Source organism: Trematomus bernacchii, unplaced genomic scaffold (genome assembly GCF_902827165.1).
Source record: "Trematomus bernacchii unplaced genomic scaffold, fTreBer1.1, whole genome shotgun sequence".
Taxonomy (NCBI): domain Eukaryota; kingdom Metazoa; phylum Chordata; class Actinopteri; order Perciformes; family Nototheniidae; genus Trematomus; species Trematomus bernacchii.
In genome coordinates, this window is record NW_022987973.1 from 2,806,919 (window position 1) to 2,833,658 (window position 26,740).

Here is a 26,740-nt window from a genome sequence, read left to right on the forward strand (position 1 = left end):
ATGACCTCACATTTTTAACGACTCTTTAAATGTGGAGTGAGAAACAGAGAATGCTTCTCTAAAGGGAAAATCACACGCTGAGTGCCACTCTGGAGAGTTAAATAGGCAGTAATGAATTCAAAAATACTTCGAAATTGGTCATAGGAGAGCAATTTTGTGCTTTCTACACAAAATTGTAGTATTTAATCAACACATTTAACAGTGCAAGTTTCAGTCCTTGGTGTACCAAACGTGAGAAACATTTAGAGAAAATCTGCATACAGTGAAAACAAGTGGCTTCACAATTTGATCATTTGCGTTTACGCTGAACATGCAAACATAAAAACAGCAATTAACCATCCCTACAGTTCACTTTTGTTGCACACACACAAAGCGTCAGGTCCTTTGAGCTCTCTGTGCTGTCATCCCGGCACCTCTGTAGTTTCACTCTGGGCTTCACAAAGAGAGGAATGAGAGGAGGAAAGAAAACAAGACAACAGGAGTCTTTGAAGTCTCCCCTGTTCTTTCAAATAACTTTGACAAGAGTGGAGGAGTAGCATTGATAAGAGCAAAAGGAGATGGCTCCTAATTGGCTGCACGAGGAAGGGCATCCAGAGCTGTGAGTGACAGCATGTGTGTCTGTATGGTAACAACCATTGACTGTAAAAAAGAAAAAGGCATTGTAGTTACTGTGATGGCAATGATTGGTTTGTGGTTTAAAGCCTTGAATTCTGAAAGTTCTGGCTTTGACCATTTTGTTTTGAGCAGTTGTGTTCTTGTTTTTATTAATCAGAAGTAACAAAATAGGGTGGAACATTTTGGAACATAACAAAATGCTGAAGAACATCATACTGTAAATTAAGACTATACTCATCAGTTAAAGGTTTCTACGGTAATTTGGTGATTCCTATACAATCAGACTTCTCTCTGCAGACAGTTTATGACCCTGAGGTTGCTGCTTGGTTCACAGGCTAGTGCTCCACCTATATACCCCCTCTTTCCCAACCTTGCACAGAACATCACCAGGACGGAGCTGCCATCCATGGAGGACCTTAACTCCCAGCGGCTCAGGAAGAAATCTCTCCGGATTATAAAAGACCCCCATCACCCCAGCCACAAACTGTTCACTCTGCTGCCGTCTGGCAGGCGTTACCGCAGCATCCGGACAAAAACCACCAGATTCAGAGACAGTTTCATCCCACAGGCCAGAAGACTGTTAAACACCTGAACTGTTGAAACAACATCCATAACATTCATCTGCTACTTAGTAATTATGTATCTATTTATCTAATATATCATTCCAATAACTTGCATATAGACTCTTATTTCACTATTTCACTTTTCTTAAACTATTTTAATTTTTGTATTTACTTTTTAATATTTACTTACACTATATTTTTCTGTTTATCTGTATTATTGTGTTGCACTGTTGGAGGAGCCTGTGACCTAAGATTTTCATCGACATAACTGCTCTGTAGCTATGTTCGTATGACAAATAAAGAACCTTGAACCTTACATCTTATAAATGGCCATCAGAACAGCTTTAAAAATGTAATTGCAAAATACATTTATTTTAGTGATATCGCTGCACTCAATTTTATAAATCCTCACTTTTTACTTTGTGGTCAAATTCGATAAACTTTGACCTGAAGATTTGCGGCTTAAACCAAAAGCTATCCAACATAACAGTGCTGACCTTTGATGGAACAGAGCGTTGTAAAGATGGACATGGAAACATCTATCACTGTCTGTCAGCTTTGCTGTAACCGTTCATTTTCTATTTAACCTCCCCTGTGAAAAAGAAATGGTTTGCGGACGGTTATGAAACAGATGGCTGAAATACAGATTCTTTCACTTTTGACTTGACAATACCAAAGAATCTTATTGTCCTATCAGATACTGGACCAACAATGCTGTACTTTGCTGCAGAAGTAATGATGGACAGATTGAGGATATGTCGGATGTGGGATTCTGCACATTATTAACGTTGTTCAAAAGCATGCAAGCATAAAGCCACATCTTGCTCAAGGACACCATCAAGAGAACAAGATAAAGCAGAAACAAAGCTTCTCTTCTCATTATACTGTAAGCACAGCAATGCAGGGAATAACATATACTGTCACATCGTAACCACATGAGCACAATGTGGGTCATTGTGGAAGGAGCAGAGAAATATATGTCACAATAAAAAGACAAGACACTCAATAATGTGCACACATGCACACACATGCACACACACACAAACACACACACACGACAACTCTTCAGAGTCTGGTGATGCTGTTTGAGTCTCACAACCAACTTTTTAACACAACCATTAGAAGACGTGAGTGGGGGAGGCGACCACGATTGAGATCAAGAGACAGAGAGGAAGATAGGGACTGAAAGAGAAGGAATGGAGAAAAATAAAATAAATTAGTATGTCCAGAAACAAAAAGGAGCAGAGAGAGGGAAGACAAAAACAAAACACAGTAACAGAGAAAGCACAGCGGAAAAAACACTTCAAAAATGAGAGAAAGTGAGAAGGACAGCAAAAAGGGAAAAGATGACGACAAAGAGTTGATGAGAAGAGAGAAAGTGAAATAGAGCGAGCGATGTGCTGCCACTGAGTGAAATGCCACCCGGCCTGTCACATATCTCTACAATATTAATTACATTGTGCCACGCTTCTGAATAATGAAACAGCCCTATTTAACCAGCCTAAATAATTTAGCAGCTGCTTGGCTATAGTGTATATAACAGGATCGATAAGCACCGAGTACAGGTAAGGAAATTCCAAAGGGAACCTCAAAGAGGAAAGTTGAGTTCACCTGCACTCAGAGTGAGAGCCCATCAAGACGACCTGAGAGTGTGTCTGGTGTGTGTATGTGTGTGTGTTATTTTCAAGCAAGACTCAAGGGATCATTAGATCACAAGATCACACAAAAATCCACTTTGTCATGCTTTAAGAAATGGGTTTATGTACGATCCACATGGGTTTGAAACATGGAATGGGACTTTAAAAAAGAAAATGCCAGCTTCCAAAAAGGTCAGCAGAGATGCTGGAATACATATCGATTATCAGAACTGGAGAGTATTTCTTGATTTAAATACGGGAAAACATTGAAGCACAGTAGGATTTATTCTGCACTGATACCACCTGGCTTATAGGAGTTTGTTTATGCAAATGCTTCAATGGTCTTATTGGCTAAAGTTAGGTTGATAGATGGTGATAGAAAGATGGTTTATCCAATCAACAGCCAAGTATTGTTTCAAAGTGCCTACCTCGTTTAATACATTTTCCAATGACAACAGCAACACCCATTTTGACAGGAGAAAGTCAGCTGACATGTATGCATTGTTTTCAAATACAAGGACCTGAATCAGTCCATAACCTTAACGAATGTTTATCAAAAGGTAACTGCATGAGATTAATGGATGCATTAAGGATTGGATAGAGCATGGCAAAATGTATGCCCATTCCTTCAAATAAATGTGGCTCATTTATTACATGAAGCCCATTATAAATCAACATGTGTGTTGTTCACCTGGATCAACAAGGTTAATCCCACTGAATGTGTAATCTGCTGGTACGCTGGGTGAACAAACAAAATAAACAACTTTTATGAGCTCAAATGACATATCGTAATCTTCGTAGTTTAGAAGTTTATAAAAACAGCAATAACTGACATCCAAATGGGAAATATATAGTAACGGTAGTGAGAGATTGAAGCCACAAAGACATATATCACACTCTACACATACTTAAAAAACACTTAATTCTGCTTTATAGATTTACAGATACTTGTACAGATATATTTAGGTGCAAATACACAACCATTTGCCTACTGTAAATGCAAGCATCATTTGGCTCACAGACAGAAATTGGTCTCGCTGGAGGAGTGAGCTGCATGTAAGCTGCTCTAGTTAGGATTAAACATTCAGATATGGCTTTCCCAGTGAGGGAATTCTGCTCTACTGGAAAAAGGTTGAAGCATAATGGCATTGTCCTTTCTTTTGTGTGTGTGTTCACAATCTCCATAACTGTGTGTGTCCCTTATGTAATGTAGCGTGTGTGTGTGCGTGCGCGTGTGTGTGTGTGTGCGTGTGCGTGTGCGTGTGTGCGTGTGCGTGTGCGTGTGCGCAGAAAGGTGCTTGGGCTGCATTGGCACGGCAACCCTCTTCACAATTAATCAGCCCTGCCATCCTCCCCTCCCTGGGAAATGGATGTAAGCAAAAAGTTAAAAGACTTAATTCATAAATAAATCACACAGTAAATAATAGGTGTTTGTGTTGCCCACGACAGTAGACAGGGCTGTGTGTAAGCCAGGGGAGGGAGAAGATTTACTCCCACACGCTGCACATGCTGGATGATGCAAGACCGCTAAAGACAATAAATATGCATTACTGCCGGCTGGTAGTGAATACAACAGGTACAAAAAGCTAGGAATGAGAAAAAAAGGAGATGGAGCAGAAGAAGGAGGAGGGGCTGGATGCTGTAAGAGAAGGAGAATCAGGAAAGATGTAGAGAGGGAGCCAAAATGACATGGAGAGAATTAGGCCCTGACACACCAAGCAGTCACCAGAGAACTCGCCGACGCCGACGCCGACTGTTGCGTCGCCGTGTTCTCCTGCGTCTTGGCCATGTGTCGCACTGGAACACACCGCAAAGACTTCAGCCGAGCACGTACGAACTGCGCATGCGTGAGTGGCAATAACTCTCCTTACCAGCAGGCGGCGGTAGTGTGTATTCGCCATTCAAAAGAGGCAACAACCGGAAGACAGAGATGAAGAACAGACTGCGTGATCTAAACAAACAACAAATAGGGTGTGCGTTCCATTTTCACTCTCGTCCATTGAAAACATGTTTCGTGCGGCACTGGAGCTATCAGCTATTGGAGTGTTGCTTGTGGAAGGCATTCTCAAGCAACCGTTTCGCTTCTCATGCACTGATTCGCTAGCTGAACAGCCAATCAGAGTGATTTCTTTGTCCGACTGCCATGAAAGGCCAAATAAGGCGTGTCACGGCCGACGGTGCGGGACACACCTTATTGAGTTTGGGCGACAGGGCACGCTTTGTCGTCCGACTAACGAAAACGGCCGATTTCGGCCTGGTGTGTCAGGGCCTTTAGAGAGAGTAGTAAGATCATAGGAAAGGAAAGGAAGACAATGAGAAAGAGGAGAAATAGTTGAGTAAGACCAAAAGAAGTAGGTTTTGTATCGTAGGTTAGATATTGCAGCATTTTCAAATAGCAGCAGAAAAAAATAATAAGATATCTCTGGATTTAACTTGTTGAAAATCGCCCTGGAGACGACTAAAAAGCAAATGCAATTTTGCTCAACTGCTGTGTTTACACAGATAGTTTTGCTGAAAAAAGTGAGATAGCATCATTAATTCAAAGGGCACAAAACTAGATTTTAAAGAACAGTATATTATTTACACACATAAAGGAGGGAATCAGATAGTAGATATAATCTTGCCTGACAGAATGATAACCCCTTCTAACAACATTGGATCCTTGAACAGGGGTTTGGACAAAATGAGAGCTCAGCAACTCAGCATTGAAAACACTCATGTGTGCATGAGGACATTAATCCTGGACGTAGGGATCTTTACCTCTTTGCTGTTCACGTGACTGCTGTTTAACCACTTGCAAAGGGGGCAGGCAATGCAGCGAGAAGCACTGGCACCATTGTCACTGCTTTACTTTTTAAACACACTTACTCACAGCGCATGATTAACACCATGAAATGATTAAATATTTACGCGCAAAGAGAGTGGGAGAAAGATAATCACATGCACACACAATCTACTTGCTCAAGCATATATATTCTAGTTTTCAATGAATCCTTACGCGCACTGAGCCATAGCCTATGGAGTTATTGCACCTCTACATCCTCTCGATTGCACTCTCAGTTTCATTTTCTCTCTTTCTCTCCCTCATCATTCTCTGGCTCAGTTTCTCTCCCAACTCATCTGGAATACACAGCCATCGCCGAGGTCATTGTCTTTTAATGAATGGTCATTACTTTTGGGATGAAACGCACTTCTGAGCGGTGCTTCGAGCTACAACAACCTTGTCCATTAGCTGGCAGCTTTTTGTGGCCATTTAAATTGGTCAAGGAATTCAAATGCAAAGTGATGATGCCTAATGCCTTAATAGCTAAAAAGCCATTCATCAGCATGCAGTAATATGCACTTCTGTGCCAAATGATGTATAATGGTTTCCATTTGAGACTCATTTTCGATTTTTTGCATCAATATGCAGTCAGCAAATTGGGATGAATAAATGATATTGCGGAAAAAAAGGAAAAAGGACCATGTGTCACAACTCAATGAAATACAATATTGCAGCTTAACAACTGCAAGTGGGATGTGTTAGGAATAAATAAATCTTTTATTTGCTAAGTTCAATGTTTTATCTATAAACCTTTTTTTAAATAACCAGATACCTTCAAAATCGGATTGTGCATAAGCATCAGCAATATCTGATGAACTCAAAATGTGAAATGTTTGTTTGGTATTGAGCCCTGTCAAAGGAGAATACGTATGTTGCCTCATAACAGAAAATGTGTTAATCTTATGTTATATTATTGTAATATATTTGGTTCAATCTTTCACACTAATGTACATGTGTTCAAGTACACACGTGTGTCTTCAAATATCCTTCCCTATCTCCCTGCAGAGCCTGCCTTTGTCATGATGACTTTCATTTGTGCACTTGGCATCTGATTAAGTCCCATTTGGAGTGTTAATTAGCTGAGCTGCTCTGCTTCGACTGTCTATACGCTGAATAAGGTCAAGACAACAATGACAAGACCATCAGGTTTCTTCGAGAGCAACTCAAGAGTTCACTGACTGTGACAATACAAGCCCGCTTTTTCAAGACAATTTCTTGTAGTTCTAACATGAAAAGCAGAAGGAAAAAAAGAGGCTGACTGCACAATCATGATTGAATTCAGCCAGTAGTTTGAGTACCTTTCTAACAAGACTGCTTTCATCCAAACGATAAGGGACTCTTGTTTAGCGCATGTTTATGATTCCAAATATCTTCTCTCTCTGTTACAGTCTTTAGCGGTGTTCATAAACTGAGTTGAAAGTATCTGGTTCCTGTAGCAAAACAGCATGTTTATAAGTTAATTTCTGAAGACTTGAACAACAATAGATATCAAGATGTCTTATTTTGTGTCTTTCTTTTAGAATATAAGAGCTGAAGACTTTGTAGACAACATTCTACACAGATTTGTTACATCTACTGGGAACAATGTGTAGAGGGCAAAGATACTACTTTTCCCTTGACAGTAGCCTCCAAGGACTACAGTTGTATGCAACACAGCTCTGAAATACCCAGTTGTTAGGACTAGAATAGCTCTTGTGTTTATTCAGTGTTAGTCTCTCCTCCTTCACATACTGAATGCAGGTCCAGTCGTTTTTTGACTTGTTGAAGGAGTCACTGTTTAAACAAAATTGTAACGCTGTTAAAGTAAACTACATACAACAGTATAAGAGTATTTAAGGGTGTCAAACAATCTCTTCACATCCATTTTTTTACCACATCTGTTTCAGTGTAGATTCTCTTTTAGCCGTACCAGTTACACTCAGCGTATAAACGTCTTGCGTTGCCATGGTAATTAACAAGAATTGTGAAAATCAAAGTCACAGAGACAAAAGGATTATGACTTTCACACAGAGAGATCACTCAACTGACAAATGGATTAATTAAAGCGGGGTTTATTTTACCCTGAAAGGCATGATTGTATTATTTCCCCTGATTCCAGGCAAACAAAGGCTTCTCACCAACACTTACTTGGAAATGTGCTTAACACTCTACAAGAGCTAGTTAAAAATTGAGTTCATAAAGAATAAAATGAGCAAGTTCACCCTCACATTTTTTTTGCTTAAATCACATTTCTGAAAAATGTAGCTACTTAAGTTCCTGTTTGTTCACGTTTAGAAACATTATCCGGAAGTGAAAAAGCGTCCTTGTTGAACAGCAGTTAATCATTGACTTACGTTCGCCATTTGGCCAAAAACATGACTCCAAAATGTATATTTATGTTGCTGGATATGTGAATAGGCAACTATTTGCTAACAAGTTCGCCATATTGACTTAAAAGATGATAACGTGACAATGTTGTGTTTCTTTTTTGTTGCCCGCAAGCTGACAAGATCATTGGTTTTCAGATTTAAGGGTGATTTGGAGAATATTTGTGAAGGAGGGTACTGAAGGTGTTTACAAAAAGTGTGTGTTTGAGTTTGTACTGTATGTGTGCTGGTGCATGTGTGTACTTAATAATAGGTTCTGGTTTTACTCATTTTGGCTTTGCTGACTGTATAGCAGAGCATACAGATGAATAATGAGGCTATTACAACCACAGCAGACCACAGAGCACCGCGTGCTCTCATTCAATACTGTGTGTGTGTGTGTGTGTGTGTGTGTGTGTGTGTGTGTGTGTGTGTGTGCGTGTGTGTGTGTGCGTGTGTGTGTGTGTGTGTGTGTGTGTGTGTGTGTGTGTGTGTGTGTGTGTGTGTGTGTGTGTGTGCCTAAAGCAAAAATGTGGGATGTAAGTTTGTTAGTCAATATGCGCAATGGACCCTCGCACTATATTCTCTCTCTATAAAACACTCCTGCTGGAGCATCACAGCGTAATTCAATATTCAGTTTAGGGAATGAGTCCTGTGGTGAATTGCTAAACTCATTTACGTTTGTGTGTTTGATTGTGCATTCACAGGTGTGTGTCTAATATTAAAAAATGTAATATGCATAAGCTTGCATTTGTGAGAGGCTTTTATTGACCTTCCTTCATTCTGAAAGCTGTTTAATTTAAAGTAACTCATACATAAATGCCTCACCCTTGGCCTTACCTTATCTTTTGCAGAATTTTTTTGAATAACCTTATCCTATAATCTTAAATATCTCCTCCACTTCACGAGCAACAATGTCCTGGTTAAGTACATTTCTGATGTACAGCCATATCTGTGATGATGTCTAGACCTATGGCAATCAAAGTAAGGTATAGAAATGGACCTACTTCAGGCCAGAACTCACTTAATACACACATATAGTCCTTCAGAATCAAACAGAACCAGACGTTGCCCTTCCTAGTCCTTCATCAGGATCATTGAGAAAGAAGGATTACAGTTATATCAGCTCCATACTATTTAAATAACATTTCTAGCAAATATTTCATATGCAACTAAGGAAAACAACTGATGATTAGCATATCATGTCGAGTCTTTGTGTGTGTGTGTGTGTGTATGATAGGCAAAAATAAATAATAATTGAATAAATGCATTATAAAGGAGATATTGGTGTGTTGCATACTGAAGTTTCTTATAAAAAATAGATAAAGAAAGGTAATATTTGACTGAATCATTAAAAAAATTCTAAAAGTATGGAGTTAAAAAAGTTAGTTACTTTTGTCTAAAATGTGCTTTTAATGTGAACGAAAAGGGGAATACAATACAGATCCTTCAAAGTTCAATGGTATGAAAGTAAAAGAAAGAATGGATCACGATTGTAATTATACTGTTTAACAGAATTATATTTTTTCACATTTGCTGACAACTTTGAATCATGGGAAAAGAAAATGTGATTAAATCTGCTCAAGGAAAAACGCTGCCATTGAAACCTTCTTTGAAGTGTGCTCAATTGTATTTAAGTCAGCCAGGAAGACAGCACATCTCTCCCTGACCTTGTCACCTCCTGCAGCTTCTGATAATGGCTGCTCTGTGATCAGTTCCCCGGTGTAAAGACATCTTTGCACCTCCCCAGTGGTGGCTTTACATCTGTTCCAATTCAGCGCGGACCAGAGTGGGAAGACAAGAAAATCCACCCTCAAAGACAATTTACTGTGACCGACAGTTGGAGATTCAGAGGTGACTAACTTGACTTTTCTTTGTCTCGTCAGCCTCGGTGGTTTTATCAGCAATCATATTTCTGTTCTTTATCTCAAACTGCCATTACTGAAGCGAGGATGTGTGTTGTTTGAGCTCCATCATTAAATCATGATGTTAAAGCCCCAAACCCACAAGTAAGATGGAGGTGAAAATGATGGCTTTGTATTATTCCCTCTGGGCATTATGACCTACTGTTCACATCCCAAGTGTGATTTGTAACTGTCAAAATGAAGTGAAGTGTGTTCCCATTACCAGCTAAGATCAAATAAATACTCGTATTGATCATTTAGGATTTGTAATGCATTTGTAATGAGGCGATATGTCAGGATAGGGGGATTCAAACATCCTGAGAGGGGACGGTAATATATATATATATTCATGCTCATGTGTGTTTATGTTGGTGCAAAGTATGTGAGAAGGCATAATCAGGTCTTAATGCAACAGCACAAAGTTGCACGCATTTCATAGAAGAAAGAAAATATATGGTACAAAGCTACAGTTAGTGGTGAGCATGATATATATTTACATATGGACATGGTTCATTAAGGAGAGATGAGATATTAAACAGGGATACAAGCAGTCTAAACATTGATTATGACTCTGATTAAAGACAGAAACAGGGAGATAGGAACCGTAACATGAAGGCAAAAGAGGGAGGCATGCGAATAAAAATACACATGTGCACTCACACACACACACACACACACACACACACACACACACACACACACACACACACATACATACTGTACCCACAAGACTTTGCTCGCTCTGTTTATCTTTCTCAATTGACTGATGTCGACCCACGCACACAACAAGGAATGTGATATAATAATGACAGGGAGATGTAAACACTTTAAATGCAGCAACACACCGACAGAAGTCCCTGAATCCTCTATGAAAGGCATGGCAACAATAATCTGATAACATCATATAATGCTGATGTCTGCAAGAGATTTTTGCTTTAAATCCCAAATAATGTTAAGCTACAGAATCTGTTGAAATAACACGATTTCCTTTGGGTGGGAAGACTGTCTACTGTTATGTCTTCAGACGAATAAAGTCTTACATTTAATAAGTATCAGACAGATGTGTAAGAAGAATGTGTATTATGTAAAGGACGACCAATAAATATATGTATTGAATAAATCATACTTGTATCTTTAATAGCTTCAATAAAAGACATCATTTGCAATTGCTTGTCAAGCTCAAGGACAACAGCTGAAACTTCAAGTTAACCCAGACATGCTCACAAACATCTTAACGGATAATATCTGCTTTAAAACTGAGCCAACGCACATTCATCAACACTCTGGCAGAGAGCCGATACAGTGGTAGAGCGCATTTATATTGCATCAACAATTTTCAATTCAATTTGGCACCAATAAAAACTGATTTTCTTGGGCATGGATTCAAAGCTTTCACTGCCAAACAAAAAGCAGCAATTAGAGAAGTGGGCATCTTAAAGGAAGACAAAAGTGCATGAAATCCCCCGGTTACCAATTACAGCGTTCATCTCTCTTTTGGGTGAAGTAAGCTCTGTCTGGTCAGGCTTTTCCATAACCCATAACATAAGTCATGGAAAAAACGTAAGACTTTTATGTAGACTCTTTAACATAATGTCTTGAATTCCCATCAAATTTAATTTTACACAAATTATTTTTTCAGTGGCTCTCTCAACACATAATACTAAAGGTATGATTAATGTTCCACTCTCTGAGACACTGAAGTGTTTCATATTTGTTGGATTCTTTTCTCTTTTTGCCCGAAATCATGATTTATTTATGTTTCCCAATTTTATACAGCTGCACATAGTGTTTTGTATAATATCCTTGTCTGTTAGTGCCTGATAATGTTTTGACAGCCTCTACTCATCTACAGCATGTGCATGGAAGTTCAAATGTAGTACCATCCAATTATGTGGTATGATGTTTTTAATAAAATAATACTTGGTATTCCTTAGCATGGAAACAACAAGCAAAGAATTCTAGTGGGCCGAAACCACACAAAAATATCAATTATATAATACTATTATTTATGTATGGTTACTGTGTTACTGTGTCATAATACAGCGTTATAGTGCTTTGTCTCAATTAGCTATATTACAATAGAGCACTAGTTGAAAAATCAGGCTGTAATGTGCTTCTTTCATGTTGTCTATTATATACAGTAGAATCTATAGACCCATCCACAGTTTGGTTCAGTGTAAAATTCAGCTAGCTGTTTCATCGTAACCTGACAAACATACAATTTGTCCATCTGTCTCATATCAGTATATTTCCATCGAGAGCACTTTAGGTGTCAAAGCTGCGCAAAGAGAAAATGGAGTGAATGATGCAATATAAAGAACCAACTTCAACCAATTCCAACCAAACATTGCTTCGCGTGCAAAAGGCCTCACTTGTCTTTCTTACTGTTAGTCCACAGTAATACAGATGCAGAGAAGAGAGCAGTTGATAGACATCTGAGTCACCTTCAATTTACCTTTAGTTCAACGCTAAGAAGCTTAAGAAGCAGAATCAAGGGGGGCATCAAGGGCTTTACGAACTATCTGTACTTCTATGTTTTGTGATTGCAAGATATATCTTAATAGAGATATTTTCAGTTGCTGTTCTGATTACAGTGCATGGGGTGTAGCCATGGCAACTCCAAAGTGAGCATGGCTCTGCTGCTGACCCTGTTACCTGTTTTAACTAACTGGGAACATGTGTGGATAAAGAACTGAGTTTTACAGACAGGATATTTAAAGAGCGATTAAGAGGCTGAATGGAGTGAGTCTGGAAGTTTTAGAAAAAGGGTTTGTCTTTCTGAGGGAGAGCATCGTTGTTTTCAATATCTTTGTCTTGTACGGGCACTTGACTGTAATACATAGAAACAAGCTTTGCAGGATAGTTACACAGCAGGAAAGAAAGTCGACTGCCAATAAAAGCAATAAGGTGACCTTTACAGCACAGTTGTGCACGGAAACCCTGTCACTCATTAATGACATACCCCATCCCCTTCATCCTGAGTTTGAGCTGCTTCCCTAAGGGAAAATAAAACGATTTACAAAGGGTATTTTATCCCGTATTCAATTAATGTTGTTAACAAAGTACAATGTATAGTTAGTGTTACTAAACAGCCTCATTTTGTTGCTGTAAACATGTGGGGCAGCTGTTGCTCAGGAGGTAGTATGTTTTGGTCTATAGTACGCGGGTCAGTGGTTTGAATTAGTCAACACGTCCACGTATCCGGCACTGAACCAAGATTGTGTGCGAATGTTTATTTTCTAGATAATAAGCCGCCTTGTGTTGTAGCCTCCTCCAGCAGTGTGTATACCCCTTAGCTCCTAAATCCATGATTAACTGACTTAAAACACTTTGTTTGCCTGGTGCAGATATTTGATGGGTCATATCCAATACAGTTGCCAAACACCTTCAGCAAAATTATTCTTGTCTGATACTCGCGTATTTAAAACAATGATAAACTAAGAAAGTATACGGCAGTGAATAGAGGAGAAACAGAAAAATATAGAGACCGCAAGTGTCAGAATGAAAGGCAGACAGAAACTGCTGAATTTGTAATGACGTCTATGACCCCCCTGTTTCAAGTAAAGTTTCTAGAAATATATATTCAGGCCTGTACCATGAGCAGCTTTCCATTCCTGCCAAAGCATCATTTTGCAATTGTTATCATATCTAAAATAGTTTAATATGTTAGTTACATACCTAATTTTCTCCCACTGTTAACACAGTTCCTTATACCGTAGCCATGGTGTGAGCAAAACTATATTTCTCTGATGCTTTGCACCCAGTACCCCACCTGTGTTTGTCCTTATAAATCTATACTCTCCATTTCTTTCATCTTCCCTCTGTTCCCTCCTTCCTTCCTCTGTGCCTCACTTCTGCATAGAGGGAATGGCAGCAGCAGCTTCAATAATTCACTTCCCCTCAGAACAGGTTGTGTTTGCATTGCAGGGTGCTGCAGGCGAGAATAGAGAGGGCGAGAAAGTAAGATTAAAAACAAGGGAGAATGAGGAATGAAGTCGAAATGGATGAAGACTTTGAATAGAAAAATAGAAGAAAAAGTACAGCCAAGGAGAACGCCTGTTGTGAGTAATCATGATGTGGAAAAATAAAAAAAGGAAAGGAAACCAGAGGGAAGATGTTTCGGGGGACAAGATGGCCCTATATGAGATTCCTGAATGGTGAGGAAGAGTAGGATAATGAAAGAGAGTGGAGGAAGGCTCCCCATGCAGAAAGGGAAAAGGGAAGAGATGAGGATAGTTAGACTGATAAAAGCTAAAGCAGCAGTAAGCTGGCACTTCCACAGACACATGTTCTCTCTTCCCCCCGTGAAAACCTCACAACTCTGAACTAAGTCTCAGAAGTCTCTGCCTCCAACTCTGCCGGCTCTTTTGATCCACAGCGGTATGTTTGTGTGAGCAAAGTTTGAAGCACTTATATGAACGTTTAATCCTTAAGATTGGCTGGTTTGGGCAGACACATGCAGAAACACTACTACTACTATACTACTACTAAACATAATGTTAAAAAAATGTAGTTTCACTATTCAGTCATTGCTACTATTTCTGAAATAATTGATAATATTACATTTGTAATATTATAAAGTAACTAAATGATAGATATCCTAAACTTTAATAATACAATGCCAATAAGTCAAAAAGTCAATGGTTCCAGTTTTTATTAAATGTCAATCAACATGTATTTCCTTCTACTTTCAACAGGTAGCCAAATACAATTTTTCCAATCCATGACCTTGATTGTTTTCAATGAAGGGGGTATTTTTGTGACTATGACAATAATAGTCTTTTAACCAGTGTAGTTTTCATTTTAAACTAAACCGCAATATATCCCTAACTATTCCCTAATCATCCTGCCTACCAGAGCGCGTATGGAGATGCTCATGTGTTGTTCTAAAGGGCATGAACAAACAACACATTTAATTTAATTTGGAGGATGTGTTCGATATAACACAGAATATCTTCGGATTTTGGACTGTAGGTCAAACGTTTTTTTTAATAATATCAGACATTTAATCGACTGGATGAAATGGAATAACTAGATAGAATGTTAGTTGCATTCCCTCTATTAAATGCAAGCCTAAATAGGAATGCAGATGCAGCAAAGAATATGGATACAATGATCAAGCTCACACAGTTACAGGAAAGGAAACCAGATTTAATTGAAGTTCTCGGGGTAAAGCAAATAAAGTTAGTGGTCACAGCCACATTCCAACTTTCGCTCTCACACAGTGACTCATTCCCTGTTTCTTTCTCATTTTCTGAGCCCCATGTTGGTCTAGCTTTGTCTCCAGGGAAGCCTTTCTTCTTTTAGCTGCTCTGTATCTGGCCCTGCCCTTTTCAATGTCAATCTCGCTGTGTGTCTCAGTTTTTAATATGAGCCTTTCGCTCTGCCACCTATCCTTTCTCTCTTCTTCCAGAAGCCGGATCCCAGTAATTTTATTGAATGTCAAATTCAGTTTGAATTCATAAGCTTCCCCCCCGAAAGTTGTAATGCCTGAAGTGGAAAGGTGCTGTTGTTGATCAATAAAAGAGCTAATGCATTTTAGAGAAACACGGTTAATATGTGAATTCAGTTTCCCTTACAACTATGTTAATCCGAGGACTTTCTCTCTTTAAATGCTTATACGTTTTCGAACAGAATGTACATCACTGTGGCTTCTCTCTTCATTTTTGCAGTATGGCTATGAGATTGACTCACAAATAAGACTTGTATCTCTGGTCTCTGAGGATGACTGTGTCAGATTTACCTTAAACATTACCTTGTTTAAGAACACCTCCTCCTCAAATGAAGGATGTGTGGGGAAATGATTTTCTATGTAGGATAATGTGCCCTTCCTGAGCCACAGGCATCATTGTGATTGAGTTAGAAATCATATTCTCACGCATGCACCAGGAAGTGTGCAGCTTTCATTTTTTTCCTGTCCTCAAAGATCTCTTTTCCACAAGCTTGCTACAGTGTAAGCTACTTTTTCATATCCACAAATTAATACTTAGATCATCTCCATCTTAAGAGATTTTGATTAAATAAATACAGTTACTGTACAGCTTTGATTTCCAACTGGAGTACCGTACTTGTGCAGGCGTCCCAATACAGCAATCAGAAATGATCACATGGCAAAAAAAACTATACCCACATGTTAAGGAAACACATGAATAACTACTGGCTGCAATAGAACAACTGGACACCACTCACACACTCACTCACTGTTAGATCTAATACTGATGAACAGGTTTTTCGTTTTATCAAAGTATCCAAATGGTTTCAACAGAACCAGGGATAGCATATTTTTTATTCCACCCATTATCCTGACGCCTACATATCCTCAAGTGCAACTCCACCGCCAACACTCAGAGATAGAGGTGTGTTATTGGGGGTTTAGTTGCTTGCATCAAACAGAGAAGGGGCGCAAAATGCAGTACAGGTCCACAGATCAGGACATGTAAAGCTGTAAAATCAAAAGTGTTCAATAGGCTTGCTAGTCAGAAGAGAAGTCAAAAAAAGTTGTCTAACAGATCAATTGTTGGAAGCAGTATTTTACAGAGAATAATGAATCTAAACATCAACAATCAGGATCTCTATTTAATGGTCACTTTGTATGACATTTTTTTATCAGGTTTTAAATGGCTTATTGTATAACATAACATATGGTTTTAAATGGTCGTGTGTATGAGGAGGTTTTTAAACGTATGTGGTAGGTCTGTGGGGCTACGTCAGTCAAAAAAGATTTCATCCACACTCAGCTGGGCTCTTTACTAACTGGGCAGCAAGGTTTGAATAAAAAGACAGTACATTTATTGTAATTTTCCGTAACTGTCATATTCAGGGTTACAGCTACACTTATTCTCTTCTTTGTATTTATTCCCAATGAAGACAACTGTTAAATCTCAGTCTCCTGTTTATGTCACCTACTTCCCACCACCTTTCCTCATGATGCACCTTTCTCTCTGCCCTCATTTCCTGAGGTGGCTGCTAGCTCAGGCTCCCTGGTGTCAGCCCTGCACCCTGCATCCCAAAGCCTGACTGCAGCTTTCAATGAGAGTGTGCGCCATGTCCTATATATGAAGTAAGTGGAGAGGTGGGTGGATGCTTGCCACTGAATCGGTGGATGATAGCGAGAAGATGACAGGGCTTTGGAGGAAAGAGCTGCTGGGTGTAAAGAAAGGGAGGGATAGTGAAGAGAGAGGGGGGGAAGCAAGGAAGAAAAAGTGATGAGGAGAGTTCAAGGGATGTATCTGTTGAAAGGGTTTGGATGGAGGGGGGAATTAGGATGGAATGAGGCTGAAAAGTTGAAAATGGGTATCTTTTATCCCATTTCGACATGTTAAGGGTAGCTATATATGGTTCCAGGGAAAGGAGAACAGAAGAAGAGAAGAGAGGAAGATGCAGGAACATCTTTCGTGACAGGTAAAAGTTTAGTAGATGGGTAATGACAGCATGAGGGAGGAGGAGTAGGAGGAGAAGGATCAGTGTGTGTTGCTGGTGGCAGGTAAATTGCTATACTAAGACCAGGGGGACTTTTACACATATCCAACATATAATACCCCCATCTTCTGATAGATAGCTGAGGTACAAACATGGGAACTAATGGTGCGAGAGCGGCAAGCTAAAAGTGCAAGATGTATTTAATTATTTTCTGAAACCGTCATGATCAAATAAGGGTGAGTTTGCTGCTGAGGGAGAGCAATTTTGAGAGTGAGAACGAGAACTAGACAGAGAGAGAGAGAGAGAGAGAGAGAGAGAGAGGGCGAGATCTTGAAGCTGCACGCTTTGCTGAATTATTGAGGCCAGACGTGTGTAGGAGCAGAAGAAAGATTTCCAGTGTTGATCCCTTCCTGCTGTCAGAAAGTTTAGTTGGACATGACCAACTCCAGCACTTGTGGTTGTTTTATTGTTGTTTGGGGTTTTAAGCGTAAACCACGGGATATATGTGGGAGGAAGAACCTTGAAATGTGTGGTTTTAGCAGAGTAGGTGCTTTCTGACACTCTTTAATGTCTGTATGATAAGGTTTTCCTAGGCAGCTTTTCTATGAAGTGACAGATCAATATATATCTGTGCTGAATCTGCAACAGGCACAGAGAACGGCTGCCTGAATGCCACCATTTGAGTCAACAATGTCATAAATATTTTACAGCTACCTGAGAAGATTTTACACCTATGCTGCAAAAACTTGCAGTTTGCATGCAGATACCAACAAATATAATACATTATATTTAAAAAATATTATAATGATAATAATAAAGTATTATTGTGTATCATCAGTTTGTTTGGAAGCCAGTTATTGCATTTTATACAGGTTTTTATTTTTGTTCAATATGGTTAAAAGAATACATTTATTTATTGTTTCTGTTTTTTGATCATATACTAGTTATTATTACAAGTACGGTATTTACATATTTGTTTAAAGGGGACCTATCATGCAAAATGCACTTTTGTACGTCTTTTATACATGAATATGTGTCCCCGGTGTTCCAGGGAACTGTGTCAGAAAACACAACCCTCTCTCTTTTCCTCCATACCCAAATCTCTAAAAACGGGGCTGCAACCGATCTGATAAAAACTGATCCAGATTTGAACATTTCTCTGACGTCAGGACGGCGGAGCTGACCTATCAGGGGAATGAGAGGTTGCCGTGGCATGGTAACAGCATGGTAACACGACGCTCGTAACTCCTTTGCAGGGGGGCGTCGTCAGCTGCAGCGCATGCAAAGACAGGGTGGAGGAGTGCAAAATAGAGCGAAATGAGGCATGGCTAAAATGAAAAATGAAAAAAAAACTTCACAGACATGTTTTATATAGGTATGGCCCTACAATATATTTTTCAAATATAGCATGATAGGTCCACTTTAAGTTTTTAAAAAATGCATGGAAGGGATCTTTAAAGTCACTGCCTGTGAAGCCCCCCAGTGGTAGCAACAAAACAGGACACTGTGGCAGACAATGCAATGCTGAAAGCAACACACAAACTTCACCTAGTGTCCCTTGAATAGTCTCTTTTTTTCCAAGAATAAAATCTCCATCAGAATAATTCTAATGTCTACACTTAGTGGCTTTACAATTCTGCTAAAAAAGTTTATCCAAGAAATGTTTGAATTGGATTATTAAACTATGCAAAATCAAATCAATCAAATACAAAGTTTTGCCGAGGAAAGAAGTGAGTGCAGAGGACAGGAGGGTGAAAGAGAAGGCAGTGAAGAAGAAAGAGAGTGACAGTGTGAGAGAAGTGCAAGAGGAGGCAGACGGTCTCTGATGTAAGCCATGTTCTCACCGCTGTTCACCGTCCTGTCGCATTTATAAATAAGTTAGATGCCAAATGTTCCCCCCATTTTATGTCCATGCATGCAGACGCACACACACATTCACAATATAGACCCTATCCCATTTAGATAATGCCCTGTGCACACAATGAACTAAACAGAAAACACACCTACACTCCAACTACTCTTCTCTTAATCTTAGCCTCAACTACAACATATTGAATTATTAAATTGCCCTGCATTCATAAATTGTGTAAAAAGACACAACCACACAGACAAATGTGTCTACATTCCCTCATGATGCCGCGGCAGTAAGAGGTGCTTGATAATGTCAGATAGAGTGACAGAGGTACAGAGGAAAAGTGAAAAAAACCCGGACACCGAAACTGTCTTGCCTCTCTCGACCTCTCTCACCCAAATGTGTGTGTGTGTGACTAACATCCCGGGACAGAGGGAAGAGAGTCGGTGAGGGTGAGGAAATGATCCATGAGTTCAGCGAAAGGTAGACATGCAGTGAGAGAGGTTTACGCACGTGCAAGTCTTTATGTGAGTGTGAATGTGCATGAGAATTAACAAGAGCATTAACAAGAGCATTAACAATTATCATCTGACAGAGTGGAAGACAAAGAAATGAAAACATGAAAATGAACAGATAGAAAGGAGGGCTACCAGATTATATGTGAGCAAAATGTTATAATAATCCTGCCGACTCATGCAGCCTGCAGTGATTCTAAACATTTCACTACTCATGTTAAAACATTTATCTATTTGATTTATTCTCCTAAGTTTGAAAAACTGGCACAATCTTGAGGGAATGTAAATAAGGAAAAATAAATCAGTCTATGAATCTGTATTAATTCATCCACATTCGATGCAGAAGATGGTACAAGTTGTTGGACAGTGTGGACTAGATGAGATAAATGTCACACAATCAACCATGTCATCCAATGGCTTTTAGTGCATAATGTTATTCAAATGTACATATTCAGAATTACACTTATTTCCTTTCGTTGCATTATTTCTAATAGAAGATTGAAGTTTCCAGCTATACAGCCTTTCAAACAGGCTCTTGACATATTCAATAAACAGACATGAGAGTGACATCTTCTCACATAACTCTCTACAAGAAAGAAAATCCATGTCCCAAATTGTCAAACTGTTACCTTAAATGACATACTCCTCACCACTGACTCGTGCTATCTGTGAGCAAAGTCAAATTCACTTTTTGAGAGAGGACACCCAATGTATTATGTCTGGCTGAAGGAGCACACACTGCCCAACACATTAACAATATCCTGTATGTAAGACAAGCATAAGAGGCAGCGAGACAGCTTACACTTCGATATACATATATCACACCAAGGCTTGCCAGGCTGTGATTTCAAAGGAGAAATATTACGTTCTCACCTCACTTGGGGCCCCTGTGTGCCAAACTGCCCATCCCGGGCTCAGAGTGTAACTGGTGGGAAGAAAGGTGATAAATCAGACCTCCCAAAGAGTTGTCTTAGCACTCTTATCCTCTACCCCCAGGTTGCAGGGCTAGTGTAAACCATAGTCAACACATCACTTTGGCTACAGGCCTATGGCTCTGCTGCTGACCTGTAGGTTAATAGAAATGTTGTCAGGCTTTAATATCCGGTCACCCTTACAGAAAACTAGGATAATGGAGAGGAGAGAAGTAAGAAGCGGAGAGGAGGAAACAGAAGAATAAAGGGGTAAGAAAGTGGCAAAGAATAAGCTGAGCAAGCATCAAAACAAGGCAGCATACTGTATAATGTATATTCCCATGGTAGCACCTTTTTAATATTAAGGCATCAAGGGCTACACCACTACACAATGGACTTAGTTAACGCGAAAAAGAAAAAATGGGAGCATAACGGGATAATTAAAGCACCCACCAAGTGCACTAAAATGTTTAGCAGGAGGGATAAGATGGGTTGGACTGACAGCAAAAGAGGAAGGGACAGGAGACTAAGAAAGGGAGCAGGCAGATACCACCACTCCCGTCACTACTCTTGTCACATTTTCATTTTTGATTGTGATGAATGATGGAGAATCTGATATGCATTCCAAACAATGAAGACCCTGGCTAACAATCCGTTTTCTATCCATCCATCTATCCATCTAGTATTAATTTGAACAGATGGAAAAACAGTTTCAGCACCACTAACTCAATTCAAAGGATTTTAATCAAACCTCATACAGAGGGAAAGGCCATCCAACAACTGCTGACATTAGTGATCACATTTATGTGGAGAGGGTGCCATTTGTAAAGCAAAAAGAGGTGCGTGCGCGTGTGTGTGAATGCATGTGTGCGTACCTATGAGTAGAGTGAATAGAAATAACGCAAAGCGGTAAAGAGTGGGAGGAGGACAGTAGGTGTCAGATTGTGGGAGGTTATCATCATCTCTAGCTTAATGCTTCAGTCTCTTTCCATCACCATCTCCCCTCCCCTCCTCCATTGCCTCAGAGCCACCGATAAATTATGGATGCTTATTAGAAAAGGGCAATATTCAGCATCCAAAATAAACTCAGCAGCAAGAGACATAAAAGAGACAAACAAAAAGTGCTGATGTGGGGAGAGGAAGAATTAAAGTCACAGGGGACAGGTCAGTTAAACCTGGAACCATGTCTTTCTAGGTCACTGGCTCTCAACCCATGTTCCATGGCAAGATAATGTACTGCAGCAAGTAGAGCTCTGCATTAAGACGATGCACAAATGTTGGGTACTCGTCTACACACACACGGAGACAGACAGCAAATAAAAAACTAGCAATGTTTTCCAAGCCAGTCATTCTTCCTTGGGCAACATCTTCAAAGTGATGTTAAATTTGTGCGCAATGTAAGCATATTCAACTTTTCCGCTTTCTGCATCTCTTGTAGTGCTTTGTTCTATGGCCAGTGGCAAGGCCTCGGCTCTCCTGCTGCTGCAAGAGCCTTGCTTAAATCTAACACACAAAAAACACAAACAAAATCATTGATTTAACTTCATTCAATTTCCTGTTAACAAGCACATAATGAAGCATCCGATTGCAAGCTAATGCAGTTTGGATTCCATCTACGGCACCAGCTAATGGTTTTGTGTGACTTTGACAAGCAATCAATAATTTGGTGTCCCTGTGAACTCTGTTGCCTCGCAGAGTGTGATGTGATGCAGCGCCACAAACATGAAGAGACACTTTTCTGGTTCACTTTGTCTGTATGATATTGTAACTGTTTAGTCCTTCAGACGAGACTCATCCTGCAAGCCTGTCTTGAATCTTTCTGAACCTCCTCTAATCCTTAAGTATGTTAAGAGTTGTGACATCATGCTTGTAATGCCCGGGATTACAGCATATTCAAATTAAATGAAACTTGAAAATGACTGTATATGTAGGCCTTTACATACAGTAGATGTTTGTGATCAGAGTGTGGAGATGCATATGTAAGAAAGAAAAGAGAAGACTCGTAAAAAATGTATATGCTACTTAAAAATGATATTATAATCATGCATAACAAAGCATAATGTGAATTAAGCATATGGTGCAAGCTTTTCTTTAGGAATAAATCATTGCATTTCCTTGCTGCGAGTGTCTGTCCAATACCTATTTGAGGGACAGGTGTTACAAGCTTTTTGACAGCCTATCAACATTCACAGAAGTACAATCAATACTACACCACTGCAAGAGAAACAGGGACTGATCCAGAAGTCCCTGCTGAGCAAGCAAACTGTTGCCGTGGGAAGGAAAGCGCGTCTGCCGCACAAACAAGTCCCACTCATACATGTAGGTGGAAACACACACAGGCTCACAGGTTTGAGGCCTCACACGCTTCACATCCATGCAATTGGCACGTGAACTCACATTTACAGTCACGAGCACGAACACCTGCGTGCAACAGACTTAGAGGCATGAGCTGACAAAAACGCATGCATCCAAACACACCCCAGAGAAGGCTACAGTAAATGAACCTCACAGCCGTCCAAAACGCTGACATCAATCAGCCCGCTTACACCGTTCAGCTCCCGACGGACAGCGAGTCGCATCTGTCTGCTGGAGGAAGTGCTAAACAATTCCAAAGTGAGGGAAACCATTTTATGCATATCTGTATTCATAGCTAGCGAGCGTGCCAAACTCGCTTGGCTCTCTTCCCAATCTTCCCCACTTGTGTTCTTCACAGCAATTGTGCAGATTATGAAACAATTTGTTCCTTCTGAATGACTCTTTTTATTGATGCTTATTTACCTATACATGAAAAAGTTGTTGTGCAGGTACGCACAGCTCAACCCTGTCTCCTAAAAATTACACAAGCCACCTGGGACTCTGGGCCCTGTGAATGCAGGCAAGCATGGTTCCCACAAAGCTTTGGGGAAATAAACTATCATAAAAAACAAGATCATTGCAGCCTCCGGTACTGGCACTAACTGTATACTTTTTTTATTCAAGCCACTGCATGTTTGTGACTTAGAACATAAGGCACTGCTGCACAAATTAGACAATCAGAATATAAGCCAGTTTTCTGAAAAGGGCAAGTGCACAAGGGCAAACTGGAAATGTGAGCCTTATGCAGCACAGCGTAACTAGATCAGAAGAGTAACTGTGGGAAGACAACTGATGAAAAAAATTAAACAAAAGTCAACCCTGAAACTCATACGTTCTGAAAAACCTATATTTTTCTAACTGCACTCACAAACCTATTGCAAAATTCCCAATATATTTATGCTGGGAATATTTTTGGCAGAAACATAATAGATTGATGGTAAATCATTGCTTCATCAAAGCCTGTACACCAGTAAAACTGATTCCAGATTAGAATGCTACTAAAATCAGGTACATTGTTTTTCATTGTAAGGCCATGTTTGACATTTCCTATAAAACAGATAGAGAACAAAAAAATCATTGTTGAGATTATATCTGTCAGTCACAGCTCTGCCTGCAGCTGTGGGTCACACAGCTACAACAGATTCTGGAAAAACCTTCAGTTTAAGGCATCAGTGCAATGCTTCAACTGGTGGTCACAACCAAACACACGCCGAGAAAAGATCTGAGAATTGTAAATGCACACTAATACTGACACCAGTATGAAGTATTAGAGTGGTGTAAGCCTGATTAGTTAGCAGGGACTTCGACATGGGCCTACATGCTTCAGCAAATGACAGATTGTCAGCATTTCTTAGTGTGACGGCAGGCAGCAGGATTGCTTGTGACAACAGCACTCCATGTGATGCTACTAAACAGACCTCGTTTTCGATGGCTGCCACATGCCTTCAAACATCAAAATCAAAGTATCAAAGCTGACAGAACAGTTTGTGTGTTTGCATTGCCCGAAGGGACAGGACAGGAGGATGCATATCTGGCCTGTAGCTACAGAAACAGAGTGTATGTAGTAGTACAGCGAGACAGTCTTAAGAGGAAACAAATCTCCGCTTTATCCTCAAAAGCGCAGTGTGACTGTCCTGTTTAACCTGACAAAGGAGAGTTATGTATCAGAGAGCTTTACCATTATCCTCCTGTTGAGACCTCTTGTCTGTGTGTACATAGGAAATAGTGGGAAGTTAAATAGTGGCCAAACTATAGACCCAATTCAGTATAACCATAAACCTTAAATAATAATTTAAAGTTTAATCATACTTTGTGTAATAAAACATTAATTTGTGGGCCTGGTGTGGATTTTAAGATATATATCAGCCTAAAAAATTGAATTACATGGATTTACAATAGATGGGTTTCCCCTCCACTACATTGCTGGATATTTTCCCAGCCGCCTACTGCGACTTCTAAAAAGCAATATCTCCCTTTCAAGTTAATTTGCTGTCGATCTCCCTGAAGCCATTCTCGCAGTAGTTTAAACACCAGTTATCATAGTGCCTCCTCCGCGTCGTGCTAAAACGCGGCAACATGTGGCGCGGAGAAGCCCTTAATTAGGGTCATGGACTAATAATTGGACAAATTAACATCGCTGCTGCAACGGAGATCAGTCATCCTGCACTAATACAGTATGCATTGATGTGGTAACAGGAATACATGTGTAAATATCGCGTTCTTACCGTAAACTCCTTGGCCAGAGGCATGAGGATAGAAACTAGAAAATAACAAAATCCAAAAAAGCTCCATGTTCAGCTCAGTTCCGTCATAACCTAAGAGAGAAGGAGACAGAGGGAGAAAGAGGTGAAAACAGAGCAACAGCCTGCAGATATATGGGACAAACAAGAGGCGACAGCTGAATGATTGTTATCAAAAAATGAAGAAGATGTAGGCTACTTGCTATTTGTTTTTCAACTATGTCGCCTTGAACCCCTTTAGCCGAGGGAATAATATCACAGAGCAATTACGCTCCCAGCCGATCAGCCTACATCGTTTCATTCGATTTAAATGACAGGTAATTCAATCACAAATCGCGGATTAAAGGTTTACAAGCAGGTTCCGCTTGTGATTGATTCAGAATTGAGGATTGACAGGATTGTCTGCTGTTAAGCGTGACTAAACTTCCTTGCCCGGGTGGAGGGGGCAGGTGTATTCAGGACAGGAGGAATATAACAGACTGCAGTATTCATGGGGGATTAGCTACAACAAGTGGGGTCATGCACATTGGATCCCAACACCCACACATACACGCAGCCCTTTTGTTCAGATCAATATAATTATTCCAATGTTTCCGAAGCAGCCAGAGGGTTAAAGGTTTACGCCTATAGGGAAAAAACACTTTATTGTTTATCCTGGTATTTGAACCACCGTCTTATAGGAGCTATTTAAAACCTGTTGGAAAACTTAAAGAAAAGATAGAAAGCTGTTGGAGTCAGAGGCTAATAACTTGAGTCTTATGTGACGCTTCTGACCGAGCATGAGGATTTCCTTCGACTTCTGCGATTATATGAATAAATCCGGCTGCATTGACAGGTTGCATTACACAGCTCGTCGTGATCAAAGTTTCATTATACAATTCATGCGAGTTAATACTCTGCATTACTGTCAGGGCGCGCTGAATGAGACTGGCTATACTGTCTGACATGCAGTTTAGTAGATCCTTATATCGCCTGCGTAAAAGCGACGGAGGGTTTGAAGTCCCAGGATTTAAATATTACCGGGGAGACATTAACCGGCTTTGATTCTGATGTGGAACAGATTACATTAAATAGAAAACTGCCTCACTAAAACATCCACTTTTCATGCTCAACTTGGACACGTAATAGATCAAATATGAAACCTTGACAAGAATAAATCACGTAGTCTCTCTGTGCAGGAATGTCTCGTCTCTACCTTTTTCTCTAAACTGCAGTCCTTTGGGTCAGTCTGCTACCCGGAGCTGCGCGCGCTCCTCCCGGCTCAGCGAAGAGGATCCCTCCGCTCTCCGTTAGACAAATCCACCTCCGTGTCTCTCCACAAAATGCGTTGAAAAGTTATATATCCTCCTCCAGTGGGCGTCCGGTGTGAGCTTTACAATTCCCGGGGAGTATAGAGGAGATTTTCTGAGCTCTCTCAAATGATCGTCTTGGTGTGTTAAAGTTTTGTTTTACGCACAAGAAGAAGCGGGCAGAGGAACCTCAGTGCTGCTCGGAGTCCCTCCTCCTAGAGATAAACATAAAAACCAAATCCCCTTTGACAAACTCAAGTAAAATCCTATA

General features: G+C 40.0%; 1 protein-coding gene across 2 annotated transcripts in view; it reads right to left on the bottom strand.

The window, feature by feature from the left end:
- The window catches only part of LOC117471186 (MAM domain-containing glycosylphosphatidylinositol anchor protein 1), a 167,935-nt gene extending 141,534 nt beyond the window's left edge, over positions 1-26,401 (bottom strand). For both annotated transcript variants that reach the window (XM_034116023.1, XM_034116022.1), the window contains exons 1-2: positions 26,376-26,401; positions 25,166-25,255 (exon numbers count right to left, since the gene is read on the bottom strand). In XM_034116023.1, coding sequence (XP_033971914.1) covers positions 25,166-25,232 — 67 coding nt within the window. In that variant the 5' untranslated portion in view covers positions 25,233-25,255; positions 26,376-26,401. The remainder of the gene's footprint in view (positions 1-25,165; positions 25,256-26,375) is intronic.
- Between the last annotated feature and the right edge of the window lie 339 nt (positions 26,402-26,740).